Source organism: Triturus cristatus, chromosome 10 (genome assembly GCF_964204655.1).
Source record: "Triturus cristatus chromosome 10, aTriCri1.1, whole genome shotgun sequence".
NCBI classification, from domain to species: domain Eukaryota; kingdom Metazoa; phylum Chordata; class Amphibia; order Caudata; family Salamandridae; genus Triturus; species Triturus cristatus.
In genome coordinates this window covers 407,217,966-407,244,258 of record NC_140593.1, presented here as the reverse complement: position 1 = coordinate 407,244,258, position 26,293 = coordinate 407,217,966, and the positions used below count along the sequence as shown (strand labels likewise).

The window sequence follows — 26,293 nt, the reverse complement described above, 5'->3', positions numbered from 1 at the left end:
CCATCAAGGACCACATCAAGAAAAAGGCACAGACAGTTTGGTTTCAGCTTCCATTACTTTACTGCTGCATATGAATACCAATCCACAGACATTCGTCATCATTGTTCAATTCAACAAAGACCTCAAACCCACTTCTTCACAATTTTCTGTCCTTCCAAAATGGCATTTCTTCCCCATTTCCTCTTCCAACTGACTAAAAGCTTTCATTTGAATTTCTCATGCTTTTGGCTTCACCTCTTATTGCTACCACACCAGCATGCAGTGCTTAATTTGTGCTGATGTTTCCAGGTGACGGGTACCACGTCTGTACTTAAATGACATCTGGTAGTCCAGTCTACTTTATTGACCGCAGTATTTCCCAATCAATATGTATGTATGTATGGATGGATCCGTTATTGTGAGCCCAAACTCATCACTTCTAGGGGTCTGAAGGCACTGCGGGCCATTGGGGCGATTGAGTGGGCTACTGCCCAGAGTCACATGATGCTGAGCTGCTGCAGGGGATTGTACGGTGAGCCCCGTATCTAGCAACTAAGAATCTTGTGTGTCCGACTTGCACTCCGCTGTCTTCTATGATGTCTTCCCTAGACTGTGTAACAGTAGATAACCAGCATAGGAGTTGTTAGATGCAATTCACTCTCATCTTAGCCGCTCTGGCCGCTGCACCACACCTCTCCCTCAATGGGCTGCTTTGAAATGCCAGCCAGTAGTAGCTATGTGCCAAGCATTTCAGGATCCCAGAGAAGTCTTGTGTGTCTATTGAGCAGGTACCTGAGCAGGGTAGCAGAGCAGGGTGTCTTCGGTTTGCTACTCTGTTTATCTCACATTGAAGAGTGACTGCACGATCGACCATAGCTTTCATACAAATGAAACCTGCTTGTTTAACTTAGTTTATTAATAGAAATAACGTATACATTAAAACGTTCAAATTTGTAATACAAAGTGCAAGTTTACGGAGGCAGTGTTTTCCCGAAAGGTTCATTAGTGAAAACAAAGATTAAACTAAGTCAGTGTTCATGCCACATCTGTTGCCTACTGCGTTTTTCATGCATACGTTTAATGGATGAACAATACAATTTGGGAATCAGAAATAGACAAAAGATGTTGACAGTTTAGACACTCGATGGAAAAAATATACATTTCTATGCAGGTGTTGGAGGATGCAGGCGGTTGAAGGGTTGAAGGGATGGTTTCAATGGGACTGAGCCATTCATAAGCATGTTTGCTTTCCTCTTTGACTTACTTAGAAACTGTCTGCGCACTCATCTAGAAGTTATGAATTTGGGAGCGTTTCTCATGATCTAACGTTTAATGTAACTACAACTACCTGTTCCCAAAAGGTTACCCCAAGTCACATAACGTACAATGCATCGCTAAAACCTACCTTGTTGTTGGAGAATTTGTGCGCAGGTCAACAACACTAAATGCCTCGCATGACTTTCTTGTGGCGCCAAGGAAGTGCTATGTTTGATTTTTCAGAAAAAACGGACAGATGCGTAGTTGATGGGAAGAGAAAGCCACCCGTCCCGCGAAGGACAGAACAGCCAATCATGGGAATTCAAACGAAAAAAAACTTCATAACCACCAATGCAACCGAAGCCATTATGGGTGTTCCAAAGAAACCCGAGCACGTTTTTGTTGATAGTAGAAAAGGAGACAAACATCCCCTCGAAACATCTGGACTTGTTCCGAAGTACATCAAGCGAAAGGTATATTATTGTAAAATGCTCTTAAACAATCTATATTAAATAATGTTTTGGGGGTTGTAGCGTTAATCTGCATTTCCCTTTTAAGGTTGTATCTTTCTTTTACATATGTAATGCTGTTTATAAGTAAATGTTGTCTGCCCAGAGAGCGAACACAATATCTACAGATAATTCCACCAGGCAATACCAGAGGTGGGTGCTTTGAAGACCAGGACACAACCTAGGTTTCTCGGATACAAGTGAATATGAATAGGTGAGCACTAGGGGAATCCTATCCCTCTCCTAGTCTGATGCAGGGATACAAAGTGACACAATGTACTTAACATGAGATGAGTCTACGGTGATTGGTCACAGACTAAATTGTTTGTCCTCTTTCTTAAAGTTTGCAACATTTCTCCATTTTTTTATTTTTACATTTTAGATTATCCATCTAGTAAGCCATACTTTGTTTACTTCTGTCTCCAGTATGGATGGCCATAATGGATAGCCAGTTGTGGGGGAACAACCTTTACAACGCAACTTTTACAACGCACTACCATTACAACGAAACTGTTACAACGCGAGTGCATTGACAACGCAGGACATTACAACACAAGTCTTTACATCGACTTGCACTAGATGGCGTGCTAACATTAAAAATAGTGTAGTTTACTATCCCAACACCTTCCCTACTGTTACGTGGACTGGAGTTGGAATAGTAAATGACACTTTTTTAATGTTAGCACGCCATCTAGTGCAAGTCGATGTAAAGACTTGCGTTGTAATGTCCTGCGTTGTCAATGCACTCGCGTTGTAAAACTTTCGTTGTAACAGCATGCGTTGTAACAGCATGCGTTGTAACGTCATACATCCCCAGTTGTGGCAGCTGCTATCCAAGGCGTTCTAAGTGGTAACCCTGACACTGCAGTTGCTGCTCCTAATGTCAAGGATCAAGAAGGCAGAGAAGAGAACAAAAGGGTTAACAGGGACAAAGAGCACGGTTAACTTTCTGTGGTTGATATACCATGATATATTCCTAGGCCCTCTGCTGCAAGTAACAGGCCATTGAAAGTCTACGGGTGGGACAAGTTGTCAAACAATTAATGTCATCAGGCGTCAGAGGATTGGTGATGTCCCTTACACTACCCCTGTATTTTGGTGAATCAACATTCTTGAGCTCAACAATGTTTTCTTTAAACATTTATGTGTAGTCTGCGCACCATTATGAAGTCACATTGCCTTACACAACAATCTACTCCTTAGCTAATTGCAGGCAAATTTAATTTGTGAAATGGGCCCGCTTTTGGGTGAATGAGGGCAATATTCCAATTAAGCCGTGTGGTTAACCAGAAAAAATGCATGAGACCCCTGCATAGGAGAAATCAGAGCCTGCACCAACATAAGCAAAGATCTGTGGGTCAATGAAGACTGAGAATTAAAACAACCATTGACAAGACTAGAGGAACTGTAAGAGAGGTAATGTGTTGCCTTTCATTCATCTACAGTTGTCCCCAGTCAGGATATCCTTGTGTCTGAAGATAAGTGTGGTGCTTCTCATTTTGCTCACCTGTGATGGAATACTGTTGGAGAATTCATTTTAAAGCGCATTATCCATTCTAGAACTTTTGTATTGTAAAACAGAACAATAGTATAGCTTAAATGTTACATATTCCTTTTCATGTTGTTTTGCCAGGACTTCGGTGTTACTCCTGAATACATTTGCAAGCGTAAGGAGGAAGTGATAAGAGCCCAAGTAGAGTACGATAACTATGTCCGGGAGCGCCTCAGGCAAGGTGCCATGAAACAGATCTCAGAGGAAGAAAGAACAAGCGTCTTAGAGGTACACTCACTGATTTTTATTAATTTAATAAATATCTTAGAAGTGAAAGTAAACCTACAAAGAAATGATATTCCTGATTTTTCTTGTGGATCTTGCTGTTTGGTAACTTGTTGGGAACCCTGCTGCTCAGTATGTTAGTCTGTCAAATGGTGATGAAAATATGTCTTCAGCTGGACAGCTGATCTTCAGTTTTGAATTTTTGTTTTCTAAGGTTTTTAGGTAGTTCTTTTATTTGCTTTTATAATATTGTTAATAAAATCAAACCTTTAGTTTGCCTTGGACAAGCTAACCCTCTTTCCGCTTTAAAATAGAAGTTTAAAAGGGAATTCCTCTCCAAAGGATTTTGGGCCATCCTGTGGAATTTTTTAGGTTGTGGAGAGGGCCTACACAGGTCCTGGAGAGGAGAGGTACAGGTTATAAAGAGCCGGTTGAAATTTATGACGCTTCTTAGATTTTCTGTGGCACTGCTACCATAAATCCCTACTCCCCATAGCAGTCTAATTTGAAAAGTAAGGTGCAGGCTAATTTTCCCATGGAGACAAGGCTCTTTGCATCTGTATATTCAAATAGGTACCCATGGGGTATTTTAGAAAGCAGTTAATCTGTGCCTAGGTAGCTGAGAACATATCTAACATTTCCCTTTTTGTGAGAATAATCCTGATATTCTAGGCAATTAGGCCGCAATCCTCCTGCTATGTCCTATTCAGCTTCGCAATAATATTTAAAAAAACATGTTTCTTCTACGCAAACAAAGTACAGTAGACTAATCTATTAATTGCCAGACAAATATGTTTTCAAGATAGGATGCCAGGAGAGAAAAATGGCCAGATACCATCGCCGCAGTACCTTTTATTCCTTCTGATTATATTACTTGGCTTAGCCTGCTGCAAGAACATAGAAAGCTTGAGAGCTGGCCTTACAAAGCTAGCACATCCTCCCAGTACTGCCACAGGAGACCCAGTAACCCACACCCCCGGTGCCATCACATCATAGCCCTCCCTACCTAAGGAGCCGTCTTGGTATGTTCCTGGGCAGAAACCCCTTGTTTCATCCCTGCTCTGCTGACCAGACAGAGATACGCACCCAAAACAACAGTCCCAGTTAATGTAAGTGATTGAGCTATGTGTAATAACACATTTAGCTGCTTAACCCAAACATATAACCTGCCACCCAAGAGTGTAAATAAGCCACGACCAGCCCTTCACACCTGTTTATAGCTGTGGTGATTAGCTAACCAATTTAAATCCGAGTTGGGACAGCATTAAAATCAATGTACATTGCAGCGTCTTGCACTGATATACCAGCAAACATATCAAATCAAACCACTATACTGCTTGGACCCTGAATTTGTTATCCATAACGTCCAAGTCATGAGAAATGTCATATCTCTAATCCCTGGCCTAAGTATATTTAGAAAAACTAATGTCCTCATTTTCTTGAGGTTTAAACAGCTGACGCTTGTTCAGTCACTGGTTCGGGGACTTCATCAAAGCAGCAAGTATTACACCTGTGACAATAGGTATAATTTCATAAATAATAAGTACGTAACACTCTGAGAGAGAGATACTAGTCATGTGGAAATTGTTTGTGAATAACCTACATAAATGCAAAGTCATAAAGCCAGAGAGGACGTAGCAAAAAAAAAAGTGCAAAATAGGTGGTGCATGGTCCTGGTTATAGTGATTAAAAATCTATTTATTGCAGTTTGTAATAGTTCTAAGTCGAAACACACTGCTGGCTCATATTATAAGAAGTATGTTTCTGCAGTAAAACAGTGATCAAAACACACAAACTTGTAAATGGCAAGTTAGCAAACTGAAAGTTTGCAAGAGCCTAACGTTACATGTGCGGGACTCAAAAACTATGCTGGCAGGGAACATGCTACCTCCAATTAAACATGGGAAGGGAAGAGACCAACAAAGGGTGACAGACGATATATACTTAAATACTTACAAAATGGAAACATGAAATTCTGGTTTGATAGTAGTCAAACTCGTCTCTGTATGAGAACAGCTAGCTACTTTCCAGCCTTTAATATTGGGTGGTAAAACCTCTCTAAGAGATATGGAAACCTTCTGTGATTACTTAATGCACCCCCTAATTAGCTGATTCTGCATCCTGGCAACAGCCCGAATGCTCTCACCTATTGTGACCTTTCAAACTTAATTCCCATGGTTATCGAAAACATGGCGAGCAGAGAAGATCATGACAGGCCCATGAGAGCCACACAGAGCACTATGACTACATTAAGCAGCTATTAGAGCCATGCCACGTATCCGTACAGACAAAACGTCCGATAGGATTTTATATATTGTGTAATTTGCTAATGGGATTAAGCCTTCAGAAAAAGCCAATTTGTGTGAACTGCATCGACTGGCAATAATTGTAACTTTGGAGCAACCAAATACCCTGGGCTTGATTTAGTAAGGAGTTCTGCAGAATTAAGACAGCCTTAATTAAGGTTTTCTCAAAGCATGAGGTTGGGTCCTGGCATCTTTACTGGCTTGGGGCAATCTCGAGACTGTTTCACGACTCGAAAATGTATTAGTAACCAAGCCCTCTTTGATGATGCACTTATCATTAAAAAAATTACGAATTTCGAATGCACCCCGCCACACTTTTAACTTTATAGGTGTCAAATGATGTTCGGTGCAGATCTTGTGGTTCTAAAATATCAATATGATTGGATTAGAACTAGATCTTTTGCACAAATCTCTCTTCCTATGTTGTGTCCAACATGTCCTCAACTATGTTGCGTTTTCTAAATAAAAATTACTCAGATCTTGGTAATGTTCCGACTTGTGTTATGTTGCTTAAAAAGTATGTTGGTCAAGGTCCGCAGGCCTGTGACATTGAATGCAGGTGGCTGGTTACCCTCGGTAGCTATTAAAAAGTGTACCACTGGCAGGAAAATTGTTCTTTTGAATTCTGCTCGCTAGATGTCGCTGTGTCGTACTTTTAAAAAGAACTTGGTAAACTGCGAAGAACATTAATAGCATTGAAGGACTTCAAAACGTGGAAGTTATTCTCTCATATTATGTAAATAGTATGCGGGGTTTATACGACCTTACACGTTCGTGTTGCTAGGTGGCTTGTCCCAACATGGCCTCAGACTGTAGAGAACCGTATTTATTTTGGGAAAAGGCAAAGAAATCTGAGAGGGTTTTCGAGGCGACTTCGTGTTTGCAGCGCTGCCATAATATCCTCTCCGAGCGACGCCTTCTCGGTTTCTTTGCACAGACTTTCAATTGTTCACCTTTCATTGCCATGACAATATGGTTTCGAAATGTTACAAAAATAAATCGGGGATTTGAGATGCTCTCTGAGTAAAGTGAATGTTAGTGCCAGCACATGTTTTACGGCAAATGCGTTATAGAAACATTTGCAGAGACGCGTTTCAGATCTTATTAATGCTGGTATTACAAACCTTGTCGTTTGTAGTGAAAGCAAGTGACATTTTTTTAATAAGACATTTACATCAAAAAGAAAGAAATCTTGGCCGCTTAGAACAACATATCACAATTCATGTGCTTGTTTGTTTAAAAAAACGTTATCTACCACAGTTTTTTTTTTGTCCTCATCTCACCAATAAGCATCTGCAATTCTTGGAAAGAAGTCGTATTCCGAACTATGCGCCCCACGGCTGCTGCAATCACTTAGGCCGAACAAGACCAGCCCCTTTGTTGGAAGCTTGGTGTAATCATAGGACCAGGAGGAGCTCAGAGGAGCTATACCAGACTCGGATCCCTACCCCAGAACACTAGAGCCTGCCATATGTTCACACCACTCTCCCTTTCGCCCCCTTGGTCCAAACGAGCCATAGCAAACGCAGCTTTTAACCAGTCCTCACATGTTGGGGGCCGCGGCTCTTTCCACTTCATACAGATTTCTCTCCGGGCTATTAAAACCAGATAAAACAACAGGCCTCTATGTCCCTGCTGGAGATTCTTTCCAAGCGCACCGTCATCCCCAGGGAGACGTTGACCTTGATTTTTAATTTATAAATACCACCTAAGATGTCCCCAACCTCCCTCCAGAACACGCTGAGTTCAAGGCATTCATAACAAATATGGATGTCATTAGCATTAAGAAGGTTGCATCTTGGACATTTGGGAGAGGATAGTGGAGCAAAGTTAGCAATCTTTGCGGGTGTGTAGTAAAGTTTATTAATGACAAAGAAATGGTTATTTTTCAAGCGGGCTGGTTTAACATATTTAGAGAAGCTTCAAGGACGGTTCATAAAGCTCTTCAACATCGGACTCATGGGGAGACTGGTTCCAGATTGCATGCTGCGGAAGATGTTCCATATCTTCAGCCTCGAAGTACTTCTTATACCAGATAGAGACTTCCTTACTTTTGAGATGTACTTCTTGCAAAGTTTGCTCCAACTCCCAAGCTCCTCGTATGTCCCCCTTTTCTGCTGTAAACCAGGAGGCTAGTTGCAAGTATTTGAGTCTAGAAAGCCTACTTCCAACCTTCGCTTTTAAAACCTCCCACGGGTACACTCTTTCTGAGGTTAGAAGCTCTGACCAGATAGTAATGCCCGCCTTTTTTATTGGGATCGCAAGGCTATCCTTCAGGAATATCGGGGTCCCCGGGGAGTCCCAGATCGGGGCAAAATCCGAATAGTCCCAATCCCCCATCTACATCTGACCTTATACCATAAGCAAAGGGCGGCCTTAAGAACTTTCTGACGTACCTTTTTGAAGAACCTAGGTGCTCCAAATTTATTCAGAAAGCCTTCTCCTCCGCCTCCACCCTCTGCCTTGATCATTTCCCCCAGAAGCCTCCCCCAAGATGTCTCTTCTGGTTTTACAAGTAACATCCGTATATTTTTAAATTGGAATGCGACAGAGTACCAGCCAATATCTGGAAGAGCTAGCCCCCCCTTGGTAAGCCTGCGTCTCAGCTTTTTCCACAACAGTCTAGCGCCCTTAACTACCACAGTTTCAAACACAGTAGCTGTCCCAACTGGATTTTCAAGATAAGGTAAAAACCAGTAAAAGGTGTGCAGGGGAGCTAGGAACAGACCTGGCGCCTAATATGCGTGAGCAGAGATTCACCTAACCTGTCAAATCTCGGTAAGTTAATAAGAGCCAGGTTCCTTCTTCGCATTCGCAGGAATTCAGGATGATGGAGACCAGCAAACAAGTAACTCCTGTTTTCTGAATTGTGCTGGGAGGGGGGCAGCCAGCTCCCTGAGGCCTCCACTCGTTTATATGCCACTTTATTAGCAATGATTTTATTATCACCCTTCACCCACGATCTTGGACATGAAATCATTAGAATCAGGAGAAAATAAGATGCTGCAACCTTTAACTTTAACCTGCTAGTAGCCTATATTTGAATATTACATGTTATAATAACATCCAAGTGCATCTGAAGCTCACCAGGTGTCTGCCACAAGGTTGGCCTAGGAAATTTTTTAGTCCCTGGTGGCTGCACCCGGCCCCTTTGGCTGGATTGGGGTTTACTACACCCTCCCCAGGCTCTCTGAAAGTAGTCGCAACCACAACCTTGTTGCCTAGTGTTCCTTCTGAACTACTCCATCCCATTCATATCTTCATCTTGAAACCAGTCAGCAACTACTCACTTTTCTGTCATCTTTGCTGTAAATGCCAATGCACACACCCTTAATTCCCCCCAAGACCTCGACTTTGTCAGGTGCCCCGCAAACGCGCACACAGAAACACCGGGAGACTCACTTCCGGTTGGAAGGGTGAGTCCCGGTCTAGTGGTTGCGGCGCACGAGAGGTCGGAGAAACACTTCCGGGGGAAACGCTTACACTGCGCGTTTCCCGCCGGCTCCGTGCTTCGGATTCAACCGAATCCCCTGAAGACGTGACTGCAGAGTTCCGAGTCGAGTCACGACTCCCGCAACCTGGTTCCAGTAAGTTGAAGGCGTGCATGTGTATTCCTTCTTACTGCGCTGGAGCGCCCCACTGGTCATCGAGAATTCCCGCCGCAGAGGCTGCCTGAATCCCAGAGCGCTGGAGTGCTCATGGGATACTTGTTTTATGTTATTGGATACCTTTTGTTCGTTTAGCGCAGGAGCGCTTGGGGGGATGTTTTAGGTTACTTAGCGCAGGAGCGCTTAGGGAGCACTTTAGTTTACTTAGCGCAGGAGCGCTTAGGGAGCACCTTTAGTTTAATTAGCGCAGGAGCGCTTGGGGGTTTTCTTCAATCCTACAACGCAGGAGCGTTGGTGGGATACTCTTGGTTTTGCTTCACTTCAGCGTGGATGCGCTTAGGGGGTACTGAAGAGTCCATAGCGCAGGAGCGCTACCGTGACGAAGTACCCATTTCGTTTTTGAACTGTGTTCTTGCACCTACGTTGCCATTGTTATAGCTTGCCCCCGTAGTTTGCCGCTTTATTGCGCAAGGACACCTTTGCGCATGATTTGACCTTTCTTTCAACACACCGGCGCAGGAGCGCTTTACTTTGATTTTCGGAAGGAGTAGTGTCCAGGAGCTCTTCGCCTGGAGCAGCGCTGATTCTGGTTGCCATGATCCGAAGAAGCATCGGTGAGTCCCCGGAATGACTTTCCTTTCTGTGTGTGGGTTGGCGTGGGTGCTGTAGAACAGGGGGTTAGGATTCCTTATTGATCTAGTCCTTCCTGTCTTCCATAGGGCCCCAGGATACTTCCACACCAAGCCACTACGTCCTTTCTGGCTCCCTTCCCTGCGTCCATCTCATCCCCGTTGGTTCCTACTATTCACGAGGGTCAGGTGGGTACAGGGACGGGTGCTCTTGTCGTCTCTGCGGAATCACCTCGCAAGCAAAGGTGAGTCTTGTGAGGTACACGACAGACTTCCCATTCTCCCATGGTCACAATTCAGATTCCTCAGTTGGGCTGCTAGACAGCCCATGCGCCATCTCTTTATCTTTATACACGGTTCTGTACAACCTACAGATGACCTTAGAGCCCACCTAATACTTAAGCGTCCCTTGTGATAATGACCTCAACACTAGCATATTGATCCCGGTATCCACCTCTCTAAGGACCTTGCTGAAAAGGTATCATGTACTCGTCTTTTCCTTAGGTTGCATCAGTGCTTGAAATGGAAAAATAGAAGTGCAGCTACTCTGTAACAGAGTACCTGCTTGTTTCTGAGAAGTGCCGGTACTCTCCAATTAAAAGTATAGCATTTCTCTTGAGAAGTGCCGGTACTCTCCCTCTCAAAATAAAAAAGTGCCGGTACTCCTTACCGGACAGTATCGGCCCATTTAAAGCACTGGGTTGCAGTCTTCTGAAAACTTTTCATTTAACGTGAGAAAGAGAATCGGGTATGAAAGCCTTACATTTATGTGAGAAAGAAAACCAGCGATGTCAGGTTTGTTTCTATCCACTGACCCTGCCATGAATGTAATATTCAAAGCCCTGAGCAACCTCAGGATGTGTGAGCTTCTTACAGAATGCTTGTTCAGCACTTGCACTATTGACCAGCTGTCAAACCAAAACACAATGCTTTTGGTGACCAAAAACATGCTCCAAATACTAGCTGCCACTGTCATAAAACCACATAAATGTGTTTAGAAATGGATACCGATTCAATATTTGGAAAGGGCAAATTGTAATCTGGTAGCAAAATATTGATTTTTTTTTTTACCGACACCTTAAAGGAGGTTGTAATCCATCTGCAAATGGGAATGGGTCCCCTTGGGATCTCTTCTCCTTTATGAATGTAATAAAACAGCTAATTGCTCTTCTTAGATCAATGAACAAATGAAAAAAGCATGTTTTTTTTTTAATACAGTCCCGTTTCCTGTAAGAAAAACGGGACTGTATTATAAGTTTGCTTTATTAAAAAGCAATCACAGACATGGTGCTCTGCTCACCCCAGCAGCCACCATCGCCGTAATGTCAGCGAATCGTAATGGTTAGCCATTTGAGACTTACTTCATTTATATTCACGAGGAAGGTTGAATTGTGACCCACTACAATGTGTTTATTTTGTGAACCGACCTAATACAGAGGTTGGTCCGCAAAATTTCAAACTGGTCTCAAAAATACTGGTTGCAAATTGTGACCAGTATTTTGCAACCAGTGTTTATTACATCTGGCCCTTAGGCTGTACCACGGTGAAACGTATTCAGCAGTATAGTATGTGCTGGACTTTCAAGCCTGTACCCACAGAACATGCAGCCACTATTGATCCAACTACAACTCCATTGTCGTTCAGGTGCGCCAATCTCGAGTAGACTAAAGCACAACTTACTATATTCTCTCTAAATTTTTATGGACATTTGCTCAATAAGATATGGTTGCTGTACTTAAGCTTGTAAGACTTTAAAACTATTCCAGCATGTCTCAATGTTGAACAAGTTTTAAAGCCAGATTCAAAAGTTTTACAATGTAATTGATTTATTTGTTTAAATAAGAATACATCTGAGCCTGCCAGATTGATGATTAGGGATTAAAGAACCTTGTAAACAGATAACATTGTGCTAACTCCAAACATTTTATGAACTTGTCATTAAAGCCTGGTCATCCATACATCAACAATAGCATGACATTTGCTAGAATAACATTTAAAAAGGGTTTTATAGCAGGCCCTGTTAGTTTTTTTGCCAGGTGTATCAAGGCATATACTAAAGTGTTTGATATAGGTTTCAGTGATGTTAGATGTAATAGGAAGCTATTATGTACCCTAATCACACAACAACCGCAATGAAGCCTTTGTATTCTCGCCGCCATTCATTTTCCTTTCTTTATTATCACTCTGCCAAAAGCTAACATCTTTGAATTGACATTGTTTACAATGAGCAGATTATCGTTGCAGATTTTCGCTAGGCCCATTATCACATGTTGTAGCCATTTGCTAGTTCGATGATGTAGCCTAAACTGGTTGCAGGCATTTGTTGCCGGGCCCTAGAAAATAACAACCTCTATATTAATACCAAAATCTGAACTAAGTAGCACCTATGCTGCAGTACCACCAGGTCCCTCTCAGGCACCACTCATGAATGGAAGCACCATCCTAGAAGATGCGAAAACTGTGTTCAAGCGGGCTGTCCACTACTAGGTGTGCTCCTGTGTCCAAACAACAAGGAAGAAATTCAAGACTAGATATAGTGGTGCGGTGATGCTTCTAGGATCCTCTAGACAAATGTGTCTCTTCAGGCCATGAGGCAGGCTGCCGAACATGATTCACAGAAATGAATAATACTAGAGGTCCACAGTCGAGCTTCCATCATGGAGCTCAGTGAAGTTCAACCTCAAAAATATTCTTATTTTAGTCACGCTTTAATCATTTGTTTACAACGACACAAACTCAAAATACCTTCTTTCTCCCCATCAATAGTATTTTAGAACCAAACAGTGCTTTTTAATCCACATTTTAAAATATGTTATAGAGAAGGAAAGCTCATGAACTCTCCCAATGTCTGGTAGATTCAGTAGCTCTATTGATTGCATTCCAGTGGAAAGAAGATAATCTCTCTAAGAGAAACACATATGTTAATATCAAAACTATTGTTTGTCCAGCACAAAGCCTAGATGCTTGGGAACTACTTGTGCCTATCACAACAGAAATACTTCTCATCAGAAACTCTGGCACAACAAAGAGAATTGAAGTTGGTCTTTGTTCAGTTCTTCAGCAGGCAGTTGAAGGGGACCTGTTTGCAGAAAGATGGCTGGCTTGCAGAGCAAATCCTGTAGAGCTTGTTGTAACCCAGTGGTATCTGAATAGTAAAGAAGCAAGTGCATGTACACAACTTTAATATACATTGACTACTAACAGCCATGTTGGCGGAGGGAAAGGGAGCTGCTCCCATCCAACCTGGTCCATACTTGTAAAATAAACATATTGCTGGGAGGGGCTGGGAGTTCACATGATAGAAGACCCGTAGTCAAGATCAAATTTCCCTTGTACAGACTGTTTGGCCTGGCTGGGATTTGAGGGTCTGTAGAGGTGAAAAATAAAACTAGAGAAAGCAAAGGATTTTGGAGTTCATACTAGGATGGATGGGTTCTGGAGCTGATTTTAATGACAAATAAATTGGGACATTTATTTCACCTATTTTGAAAAGATAGTTGTGCTTTTGCGCAGGAACTCTAAAGGACTTATACAATAATAAAGAGCTTCTAAGAAGGCTTAAAGCAGTAGACTAAAGCCAAATAATGGGGAACCAATGCAAAATATTCAGAGAGGACCATCAGTTTCCCTCCCCCCACATAGCTCCAGCGCAAAGATTTTCAAAGCCAGAGTCAAAACTGAAATATTTTGTGTGTGTCACCCCCCCATCCTTTGGAACGGGGCAATTATTAATATATTTTGTTGCATTATGGTGCCCACTTGTGTTTTCTTTTTGCAAAGACATTGCCAGGCAGCTGATTGCAGTTCTCTTTATGAAGCCCGGAATTGTAGTTCTGACCTGCTGTCGGTGTCAGAGGTCCTGGGATGCAGTGACGTAACTAAACCTGATGAGTTCCCCTGCAAAGTACGTGAAGCTACCATCTCCCCCCATGATCCCCAGACCCAGTAAGGAGCTCTCAGTCCATGGGCCCGCTGCCCGTGCACAGTGCCAGAGGGGGCCCCTTGGAGCTCGGAAGCCCCTCTGCACCACAAGGGCTAATTTTACGACACTGCTGGGATTGCTTCTTCTGGGCACATCAGAAGCTAAATAGATTACACCCTTAGGTTGGGAGACAAGTGTTGTGTAGTGGAGATTTCTTTTGCCTTGACAGTTACTTTAAGTTGCATCGTTTATAACACTCTGAAGTGTATTATGTTTATGTTTTGTAAAGCTCATGGCTACCTGAAGGCTTCCCCGCGCTGGTGAGTACTGTGCTGAGAGTAGGGCCTCTGGTATATTAACGGGGCAACAGCCATGTCTTAAGTTTCTTCCTGAAGGAAAGTTCATTTTCCAGTGCTCTGAGACGGGGTGGAAGATCGTTCCACAACTTCGATGCCATGTGTGCAAATGATATTCTTCCCCATCTCATCTTTTTTTTTTTTTAAAACATATTTTATTTGTCAAGTTGCACAGTTATCGCAGGGCTCTGCACACCAGAGGCATCTGCAGAATCAAGCTAGATAGGACCAATTAGGCAATTGACTTTCATATATGGATAACAAAAGCATATAAAAAAATACTGAAACCCCCCCCAACTCCCTCCCTCCCTCACCCTCCCCCCAAAGTCGCACAATGTCCGCATAGTCCTGTCCACAGCCTTCATACAAAAATACGCAGTTCCAGCAAGAGAGCACACACCCCTCCGACCCCCCTCCCCACCCCAAAAACCTCCACCGACCCCCCATATACATGAAGTTATTCCAATGCTAGCACCTGTACATCTGATGGGGGCTCCAGCCACAGACCCCGGTAATCCGCCCATCTATTCCATATTTTGTAATGTTTGCGTGGGCATCCCTTGGCAACAAAAATAGGCTGTTCTAGCCCCATAAAAAAGTCTAAGCCATTCTTCTATGCAGCCACTGAGGGGGCCCGTGGTGCTTGTCACTCCCTGGCAATCTCCCCATCTCATCCTTTTTACCCTGGTAGTACTGAGGAAATGAAGATGCGAGGATCTCAGGTGTCTAGTTGGAACATGAATGGTTACCAACTCTCTGAGCTCTCTGAGCTTTACTGGGCCCTTGTTATTTATGGCCCTATGAGCAATACAGAGGGATTTAAACCTAATCCTTGCCTCAATTGGGAGCCAATGCAGCTGTTTGAGGGGTTCTCTTGTGGAGACACAGCTATGAACCTTCAGAAGGAGCCTTGCTGCCGCATTTTGCACAGTCTGAAGTCTCTTTATTCCGTATTTGGGTGCGCCCACATAAAGTGAGTTGCCATAATACAGATGGTAAACTGAGGGATTGAATGACCGTTTTCCTTAGATGCTCTGGGATAAATACCAGTATCTTCTGAGCATTCGGAGTAAAGAGAAACAGATGCCAGACAATTTATTTTCTTGGTGGCCCATTGCTAGCAAATTGTCCAACCAGATTCCTAAATTTGTTGTCACCGGTTTGGAACAGAAGGCTGGGGCCCATGTCAACATGCCATCTGGTCAGAGGTCTGTGTATAGCCTGGTTTCCAAGGATCATTAATTCCCTCTTATCACCCTTCAGCTTTAGGCGGTAGAATGACATCCAGCAGCGCAGTTTATCCAAACAGAGTACCAAATGTTTATTTCCTTGATTAGGGCCTTCTGTAAGAGAAACAACCAGCAGGGTGTCCTCCGCATAGGAGACTGCTGACAGATTAAAGTCCTGCACTAAGGTGGCAAGCTAACGCACATATATATTGAACGACGTGGGGCTGACAGGCGATCCCTGAGGGAAACAACAAATCGTTGAAAAGCTGCCAGAGAGGCAGTCTTTGTCCATGACTTGGTAGGATCTGTTTTCCAGATACAAGGTGAGCCAATCTAAAGCTCTGCCCTGAATTCCCACCTTGCAAAGTCTATCTTTTAGGATCTTGTGATCCACTGTGTCGAATGCCGTTCTTAAATCCAGTAGTAGGATGGCGGCTGAGCCTCCGTTATCCAGTATAGCTTTGAGCTTCTCTGCTGCTGCTTCCGTGCTATGGTGGGTATGGAAGCCCATCTGGGTTGGATGAAGAATGTTGCTATTTTCCAGAAAGTTTGCTTATGTCCGATTGACATGTTTTCCTAGAAAAGGGGGTAATGAAATCGATCGTAAATTGGCAAGGATTTCTGGATCTAGCTGAGGTTTTTTCAATAGTGGCCTAATAACTGCATGCTTCCATAGCTTAGGGACCAAGCCCGCCTCTAATGAGAGATTAAGAAGCTCCATAAGTGACGGTAATATGACCTCAGCCACTTTGGATAAGGTATGTGGGGGAGCAGTATCTAATGGAGATCCGGCTTCAGGTTGCCTGTATAAGATTATGGATTGTCTCTGTCAAGCATGGAGAATGTTGCTAGAATTGGAGGCGGTGGCAGATCTCTGCCCATAGTTACCTCCCCTAGCGCAGGTTCGGGATTGATTTGGAATTGACCATAAATATCGGTCACTTTTTTGTGGAAGAAGGATGCTATGTCGTTGCATCTTTCTTTTGTGGTTTGGGGAATGGTGTTACTATCATGTTGAGTGGGTAGGGTTTTAACCACTCTAAATAGTTCTTTTGGGGAGTTCAAAGCCTGAGTGATTTTTTCCTCATAGAATTTGTCCTGCACTTTCTTTCGATATTCAATCTCATCTCTACCTCATGCTCTGTACATTTTTAATATTTTCATTCATAAATACAGCATGGTCATTATTTTCCGTGTTTTGCCTTCTTCATTACATCTCCATGCAGCCTCACCAATACGATTTCTAGTGAAAATTTTTATTTTTTTAAAAGATCAATTAAATGAGCCATTTGCGTGTTGCTGATGGTAGTAAAATCATCTGTGGTGAGTTCGTAACAGTTGTTGGATACTAACCTCCTCCACGTTAAGTGTTACGAATGACAAAACATGCTAGTTAGTCGTAGGTACAACTTGCTGGCATGTGTAATTTGGATATTAAAGTGTTCCACTTTAAGGAATTGTGCAACTGATTTGTTTTGTAGCAGCATTCAGGACAATTTGTATGGTCTTACTATTTCAATTGGTCCACATCCTTTTGTGTTTACTTTGTGAACAAATGTATTTTCATGAAACAAAATCATCAGTTCTTAACCACATTATGAAATGTATTTCGAGATGAACCTTGTAAAATTATGTTATGACATGTTTTTCTAATGAATTCAAACGCATATGGGATTAAAGTGATGTTTTCTGATCCATTTCCTTTTTGATTTTCTACTGGTAGGGGCTGAAAAAGAACTGGGATGAACTGCATCATGAGTACCAAGGCCTGTCTGTGATGATTGACACTCCCCCGAAGATGATCCACAAACAAAGACTGGAAACTCAGATGAGACAACTGGAGCGAGATATTGAGCTGATTGAGAGGCACAGAATCATCTATATTGCAAACTGACGCCTGTCCTGCACACATCTCTTTTCTTCTGTGATTGTAATATAGGAGGGAGGCAGGAGGACATGCCAAGTTAATAAAAAGCAACACTATATTTATATTCTCCTTAAAAAGAAAGAGTTTCTCGGTAACGGTGGCAGACATAAACTGTTGAGGCTGTCCTTGGCACTGGAAAATGCGAGTGGTTTATTTCTGTGTATGCCTTAGAATGAAGGAAACACATTTCCTATACTACTAAATGACATTCTTACCTTTCCATTCCATGTACAGAAAAGTTGGGAGTGTTAGGATGAGCAACAAAAGGCAGCATTTTTAATATTTGGGGGTTAGCATGGTAAAGCGGCATGTAGTCATATGGTATATTTCCGTAATATAGTCTGTGTCTCATCCTTACGAGGAACATTAATTGTATTGACATCATGTAACAGTGAATGATTCTAATAAATGTATTATTAATTAAAGGAGTGTTGGCTAGCACTGCAATGACCCTAATGATGCTAACTTGTTTTGTATAAGCACGTCAATAATAAGTGATACTGTTAACCTAATTTTATGGTACTCAGTTTAGTGACTTTGGAAGGACAGAAAGCTGAGTCGGCCTTGCCGGGTTTCGAACTTGTGACCTTGTGACATATGATCCACAGCATATCTCAGCAGCAAATTCTTAATTTAGCAAGCCAGTCTACCCTAAAGTGGTCTTAGTGATCATTGTCACAGACCGCTTTCAGGCTGAGTTAGAGTCACTGAAAAGCTTGGCCTTCACCTTGCTAAATGAAATCTGGGTGCTACTGCTGCACAAGAACTGCAATGATTTGAGGTTGAAGGGGTCGAAAGAATTAAGGACTTCATTGAGAATTTGGTGGGAACTGCAAATCCTCCAAATTCAGGAGTAAACTCTGAATAAAATGTAGAGGCCAGGCTGAATTTCTTCTACACTGGTACTTCCCAAACCATTTAGAGCCATGACCCACTTTTTAAAAAGATAAACCTTTGCGACCCACCTGGCTTTAATGGAAATTAGGGGATTTTTTTAATGTAACTAAAGTATCATGTGGTAGCACACTGTCATTTACAGACAACGCATTTTCCATTGAAATGGCCACAAAATTTGCACAAATATACAGTTTTACTGATAAAACTATATTGCACATAAATGACAATGTGTGGGAATTGGGTTTCAGTGAATATTTATCATTTGTGCGTCAACAAGTAAAGTGTCTTGATTTGCATTGATCCTACTAAAACCTTAGTTTGCATCATACTTTAGAATTACAAACAAAATGTTATTCATTTTTGCTTTTTAACTGCTGAATGTGTACAGTTTATTTACATTTTGTTGTGTGTTACAGTAAATGACATACTGCAGCATTTCCTTATACAATCCCTTTACCCCTGCAAGACTGTCACATAATTCAGTTAACTTTTCTTTCTCTGACTGAAAAGTAAGAGAAGTTTGTAAACACCGATCCCCATGTTAAAAAAGATAAGCAGTAGTTTGTCAGAAGACATCGCTGGACATTTGACCTCTGTCTTGATCTTGAAGTGGAGCAGCTGTGACAAGATACATACAGAATTTAAAGTCATCTATTTTTATTGCTTGGACAATCGCAGCCCACCACAAATTGGCTCACGATCCACGCACAGTTTGGTAAACACTGCTCTATAATATTATCCCTATAATGGAGGAGATTCAGTCTGATGACTTAACTCTCCATTATTAGTTTTCTCCAGAAATTGAAGGATATTCAGTTCCCTCTAAATTCTCCCTCTGTCTTGATCTTGAAGTGGAGCAGCTGTGACAAGATACATACAGAATTTAAAGTCATCTTTATTTATTGCTTGGACAATTGCAGCCCACCACAAATTGGCTCACGATCCACGCACAGTTTGGTAAACACTGCTCTATAATATTATCCCTATAATGGAGGAGATTCATTCTGATGACTTAACGCTCCATTATTAGTTTTCTCCAGAAATTGAAGGATATTCAGTTCCCTCTAAATTCTCCCAGGCCTTAGTATTTGCCAGAGCAAACGGTGGCTTCAACCTGGAATATCACCCATAACTGTTCAGATCGCCAGTGCAAACAACAGAGGACCAGTTAAGCAAGTTCACAAGTAAACACGTTTTGCAGCTAATTCTTTTGTTCTCCTCAAGCCAGCCTGCCTGCCGAAATGGAAATTCATTAAAAAATGATAAGGCTGATCATGTGAATGGTTTTCCTCAGAAAAGACTGGGTTTAGCTTTTGCTGCTGGCACACTGTAGTCGAGCATTGGCTTACTATTGCTTCTTAAAAATCAGCTCTCCAAACAGATTTTTGAGTAAATAAATTAACAAGGTTTCATTCGCAGCATGAGTCATGATGCATGCAGATTACATAAAAGGCTCTAGGGGCCTAAATTTACTATTCTTTTGTTTGACGCTCACACAACACAAAGCGGCTCAAGCAGCAGCACTGAATGACTTTTGCTCACATAAGATTTGCATGCTGAAATGTTAACACAGGTGAACCACAGAAGGGCTTTGCATCGTGCAATGGCAAACCCCTCTAAACATATGCAGAGAAGGGTGTCTTCGTACTAACTGGAAGCCATTATTAGCAGTACAAGTTTGAAAGATAGGACGGAAAACATAGGTGGAATTGAAGAAAATGACCTAAACATCTGTGAAAAGAAATTCAATTCAGTGAGTGGTATGAACTGAATAAAGCCAATGTGCAAAACTAAATTCCTAAGAATTCTGTCTGGACCACACCAGCACTGTAGGTACCAAAAATAAGAAATTGTCTGAACCCGAAGATACCCAAAAACAATATTTTAAAGGTATGGATTATAATAGTGGTTGTGAACCACAGGTGGCAAATGTGCAAAAAAACTACATTTACCAGACTTCCACTGCTAACAGTGAATGTCAGTGGATATAGATGAACAGCGGTCACACTCCACCAGGAAGAATCCTTTTCCAATTTTGGTACTACAGAGGAGGCAATCGGACTGGCATGTTTCAAAGAAGTGCGCTGGCAGACAAGCGTTTCAAAGAAACAATCCAGACGTTCCTGGTGAGGTAAAATGCTGTTGCGTCACCACAAGTTAAGCCCCAAGTGTAGGTCCATCATTATAGAAAGGGGATTTGAAGATTTTTTGTTTTAACTTTCTTTTCAGATATAATCACTAATAACTTGAACCCTGAAGGTAAGAACAATAGGGCAGCACAAAGGGTGTTAGATGTGTGTGTACCCTCACTACAATTCCGGGTCCGAAAACTAAAGGAAGATGTTTTCTCTCTCTTTTTTCTGAGATACAGTTTGATAAACATAAACTTTTAAGTTTCCCAACTTATTTATGATTTTTTTTACATGTAGTCCCACAAGTTTACATTTATCAAAATCGAATCTCTTAATTATTTTTTATCTTTAAGGTCCAATTTTCCCTAGAATATTCGCCCTGAGGAAGACCTCCACAAAAACGTAGGGGCCGATTACGATAGCGGATGGAATGGGCTCCGCCCGCCATGATGGTGTAAACCAGGACAGTCCACCATGCATGCGGCGGTCCTGCATACCCGATTAGGATGGAACCGCCACCGCAGCGGTTGGATTCCGCACCTTTAACATTGCGGCAGTGGCTGCTGATAGCAGCACCGCCGTGATGTCAAAAAGAACATGTTGTGCATTTCACTGCACTACGTGGCTGGCACGACACTGTGCCTGCCACTTGGTGCAGTGAAATGTAAGGGGGTAAAATGGGTACCCCCCTAGTGCACCCACACCTCCCCCAACACAAGGGGCCCCCAAAACCAAACTCCGCATGCCTTACAACGGCGGTTGCACCGTCGCGGAAAGGCTGGCTGGAGACCTAATCCTAATTTGGCGGACGGTGCTTGCTAGGCACCACCACCATTTTATGGATTCAGACCGCTCCGCCGGGCAATCGTAACGATTGCCTGTGGCGGTTCCGTGGCGGAAGGGCTTTGCTTCTGCCGTGGTCGCGGTCTGGATCCCACTGCTACTGTAATCTGGCGGTGGGAGAATTGTGGTCCGCAGGGCCAGCGGACCTCACTGCCGGGCCGGCGGTGGCGATCGTTCCGCGATCGTAATCGGCCCCTTAGTTCCGACAAGGATGTTAAAACACACATCATTGATAGGTATAATGAGCAGCAAAAAAAAAAAAAAAGGGGACTTTGACATATACAGGACTAATGTTGTAACTATAACCCTACCCCTACCGCTATAGGAGGGAGTTTTAATCCATTACCCTGAGAGGAACTCTATTTAAACTCTTAAGTAATATATGGGAGAGCAGAAATGCGACATAGCATTTGAAGAGAAGACATATTATTGTTGTAAAGTAATTTGCTCTTTTTAATACTTTAATTGTTAATTGTTTGGTTTTTATTAATAAATAGTACTATATATCTCTCGCAAATACATGTATACGGTCACTTGGGTGGAGGCGATGAATAAAGATGAAAAATAGTAGCAAATGAAATTAGCAAAAAAAAATACTAGGGATACACTGTCATACAGAACAAAGAAAAAAGAATTAATGCAAATAATTACGGAGGCATCGGCAAAGCCAAAAGGCCTGTTATGCCTGCCAACTTTTTGTTTTCCCAATGTTTATTAAATGTTTTTGTAAAAGTGTACATGTGGACGCCTTTTTCTGTGTACGTGCACATTGTGCAAGAGAAATGTCATCACTCCCAGAGAGGCAAGACAATGGCTGAAGTTATCTGACCTTGTGATCCATGCTGTATGCTCAGAACAAAATGTGAATAACACAGCGACAGACCAATAGATGACAAGAGCTGTCAGAAAGTCCTTTTGAGTAAGAAAATTATATATTGAATTGTATTAAAATCAAAAGGTGTTATCTGACGCCTAAACTAAACCAGCACCAGAATAAAGTCCAGGTGTTCAGTTATTTAAGAATACCTTAATGGATGACTGAAGGAATTTTAGTCTTTTTTGTTTATTGCAGGGCCCACCTTCAGTGGTACATAATGGGCCAGACCCCATACATCAGTGCAGTGGGGTTTTTAAGAAGGCAAAAACAGTGCATGCACTACCAGAACTCCATACTAACCCTAATCTACTAATATAACACAACCTGTCTTTAAGTAAAATTCTAGCACAAAATGAAAGTTTGAGCAAACAATAGGTACAAGGAGAACAGCGTGATTTTCCTACCAAAAACGTGTAAAATTAAATAGATTATACAGTTCATCTATGGGTGGTCATCTGTATGTAGAAACTGGGATGTACAACATTTATATAATTTCAAAAACTTAATTAGACACAAATATTGAGTCAAAAATATTGTGATGACAAGAATATTGAGTGACAGAATATTAAATGTGAGAATATCTTTCTTTGTGTTTAATATTATTTCATTTAACATTTTGGTATCTAAAATTGATGTTTAATTATTCTGTAGTGTTTCGTTAGTTTGTGGGTTATAAGTTATTATTTTGTTCTTCATTACTTAAAATGATTTTTTTAGGAGAGTTTATTATTTTTGCTTTGGTAATAAATTTAAATGATTATTTTGATACTGTTATATTTTTCTTTATTGGCTAGTTGTTGGGTTAGTAGAAGAGGAGGGAGGGAAGTGTTTTAATATATCTATTTTATCATTTTATAATACTTTGTTTCCATTTAAATTCTAAATGGTGAATTAGATTATTAATTACATTATTTAACTTATACATTTGATTGTTTTGATTATTGATTGGATTATTGTTTGGATTCATTTGTTTAATCCATTTTAATGTATCATGTTTTAGTTATTTTTAAATATTTCACCTTTTATTATATTTTGTTATTTACATTGATTTTTAAAAAGTATTGTATTGTATTGAATTGTAATTGCATTTATATATCACTTACTACCCCTGACGAGACATCAAGGCACTTTTTCGGAGAGTAGCACGCTACTCCAGAACCCATAAAGGATTAGTGGTGAATTAGTATAGTGAAAATATGAAAGTCATTTGAGTGGTGGATATGTTAGTCCGTTATTTGGATTGAGAAGGATAGCGAAGGGGTAGAAGAGGTAAAAAGGTTTGCATTTATATAGCGCTTGCTACCTCTGATGAGGTGTTGAAATGCTTTTTCGGCGAGTAGCACGCTTCTCTGGGACCCATAAAGAATTAGTGGTGAATTAGTATAGTGAAATATTAAATTAATTTGAGTGGTGGACATGTTAGTCGGTTATTTTGATTGAAAAGGATAGTGGAGGGATAGAAGGGAAGGATTTAGATTTTTTTGTTTTGTTTATTTGTTTGTTTGTTTAGGAGCTCATAGCACTAGGAGGAGGCTTTGGGCTGGGTAAAACGGAGGTGGAGGGGGAAGAGTCAAAGGGAGAGTTTAGAAAAGCTTGTTTTGAGATGATGCAAGAAGGGGTGGAGTAGGGAAGTGTCTCGAAAGGGTTATTTTAGGGTTCATAGTAGTGGTATGGGGTGTGGGATGAATGAGTGAGTGGAGGTAATGGATATATTGATAGAGGTATAGGGTGAGAAATAGGCTAGTGCATTGGAGAGAGTAGTAGAAAGAGGTTTGAGGTGAGTCAGAGAGTTGAGCTAGAAGATACACTGAGAGTGGTATAGGGTGAAAAATAAGGTAGTGCATTGGATATACTGCATTAGTAGAAAAATAATAAATAAGTAAAAGTAATAAATATATAGATCCAAAAGTAATAAAGATATAGATCCATAAGTACATGGAAGGTATATAGATGCATGAAGGATGGTAGTATATGTAGATTAAAGATGCATTACATAAACTCTGTCTTTCAGGTGTTGTTGAACATTAGATTAGTTTTATTTATTTATTTTTATATAAATATATTTTTTGTAGATCAATAGTGAATCAATTGTATATAAATAGTTTTGATAAAAAGATTTACTTATTTATGCAATCATTTATATACATGTTAAAAACATAGAATTATGTAACTATCAGTAATATGTACATGTGTTAAGCAGAACTAATGAATATCTATATCCAATATACATACTTTTTTTTAAGCATAAGAATTCTACGCGTTTATACGAAGCAATACCCATATATAGGTACATATCGATAGTACAAATAAATGCTTCTATACATAGAGATATGCTGTATATTTCTATCTGTTTGCGTATGGTGGTTATGTGGGGAAGAGCCAGTTCTTGAGTAGTTTTCTGAAGATAAGGTGGTCATCCGTGGATCTTATGTTGGGGAGTAAATAGTTCCATAGTTTGGCAGATTGAACAGAGAATGATGTGCCACCCATTGTTTTTTCTTGTATCTTGGGATTTTGCAGTGAGGTGCCACCCTAGAGTGGAGGTTCCTTTGTTGAATGTGTTTGTTGATTTTATTCCTGATGAAGAGTGGTCCTGTTTCATGTATTGCTTTGTGGGTGATACAAACCAGCTTGAACGTGGATCTTCTGGCAACCGGTAACCAATGCAGGGCTTTCAAGGCAGGGGAGATGGTGTCTTGCGGTTTTATATGTAAGAGTAGTCTGGCACCTGTGTTCTGAATTCGTTGTAGTCTTTTCATGGACAGTAAAGATGATCCATGGTAGAGGCTATTGGCGCAATCGAGTTTGGACAAAACAAGGGCGACGGTAGCCTGGACCTTGTGTGGAAATCCCAAATGGGGGAAGATCCATCGCAGTTTTTATAGCAACAAAGCTTGATCTTGCTAGTTTGTCTACTTAGACATTCTTCGATGGCTTTGAGTCCATGGTCATTTAGAGGTTTCTTACTTCCTTCGATATTTTAGGCGGTGTTTCCAGATCATCAGGCCATGTGGCGAGCGGGTCATAATTGCCACATCTGAGTATTTCCATTTTGGAAACATTCAATTTGAGATGGCTCCACGTCATCCATTGATCCACGGCCCTGAGACAACTGAAAATTGACGGCTTTCCAATGTCTTTGAGGCATTCCAGTTGAAGGAGTACTTGTGTGTCATCTGCATTGTTATAGCACGTGGGGTGAAATTGATCAGTGCTAGTAATGACTTCATGTAGATGTTGAAAAGCATAGGCAAGATAATAGAGCCTTGAGGGAACCCTGCTTTTATGAAGTACGGATTGGAACAGAAGGGTGGGGTATGGATGACATTAGTTCTGTTGCAAAGGTAAGACGCGATCCATTCTAGAGCAGTCCCCTCTATGCTGGCTTCATAGAGTCTATGTATCAGAGTGTCATGGTCAACCGTGTCAAAGGCAACTGAGCAGTCCAAGAGAAGTATCTCAGCAACCCTGCTGTAGTCAACTGTGTTCTTCAGGTCATCCCAGATGGCAAGAAGGGCAGATTCTGTGCCTCTTCCCTGACGGAACTCCGTTTTGGAAGTCTGAAAGTATGGCATTCTCTTCAATGAATTGTAACATCAGTTTGCCCAGGAAAGGTCCATTTGAAATCGGTCTGTAGTTGGCAGGGTTCAGTGGGTCCAAGTTTGTTTTCTTCAGTAATGGGCATATTTATGACTTTTTGAGGTCTTCTGGAAATATTCTGGTAGTTAAGGAGTTGTTGATGATTCTCCTTACTGGAGTGGCAGCAGAGGTTGTTAGAAGAATTTTCTTGAAGGTTTGCGGTGGACATGGGTCAGAAGGGATGCCAGCAGGCCTGCTTGCTTTGACCAGGTCCATAGATTCATTGTGTGAAATGTGTTGGAAAGAATGGAGAGGCTGGGTTAGAGTATGCTTGGATTGTAGCTTTGGAAAAGCGTTAGTGCTGATGCTTTGTCTCTGTTTCAAATATGAGTCCAATGTGTCTGCTTTGTCCGTGTAATAATTTGCCAGTTTGTCTGTGAACTCTTGAGTGATGGGATGAGTTGCT

General features: G+C 41.4%; 1 protein-coding gene across 1 annotated transcript in view; it reads left to right on the top strand.

Annotated features, from left to right (window-relative positions):
- The window catches only part of ENKUR (enkurin, TRPC channel interacting protein), a 56,023-nt gene extending 38,065 nt beyond the window's left edge, over positions 1-17,958 (top strand). The window contains exons 3-5 of the mRNA XM_085631694.1: positions 1,456-1,709; positions 3,379-3,525; positions 17,296-17,958. Of these exons, the coding sequence (XP_085487820.1) occupies positions 1,456-1,709; positions 3,379-3,525; positions 17,296-17,466 (572 nt within the window). The 3' untranslated portion in view covers positions 17,467-17,958. The remainder of the gene's footprint in view (positions 1-1,455; positions 1,710-3,378; positions 3,526-17,295) is intronic.
- Positions 17,959-26,293: the final 8,335 nt, after the last annotated feature.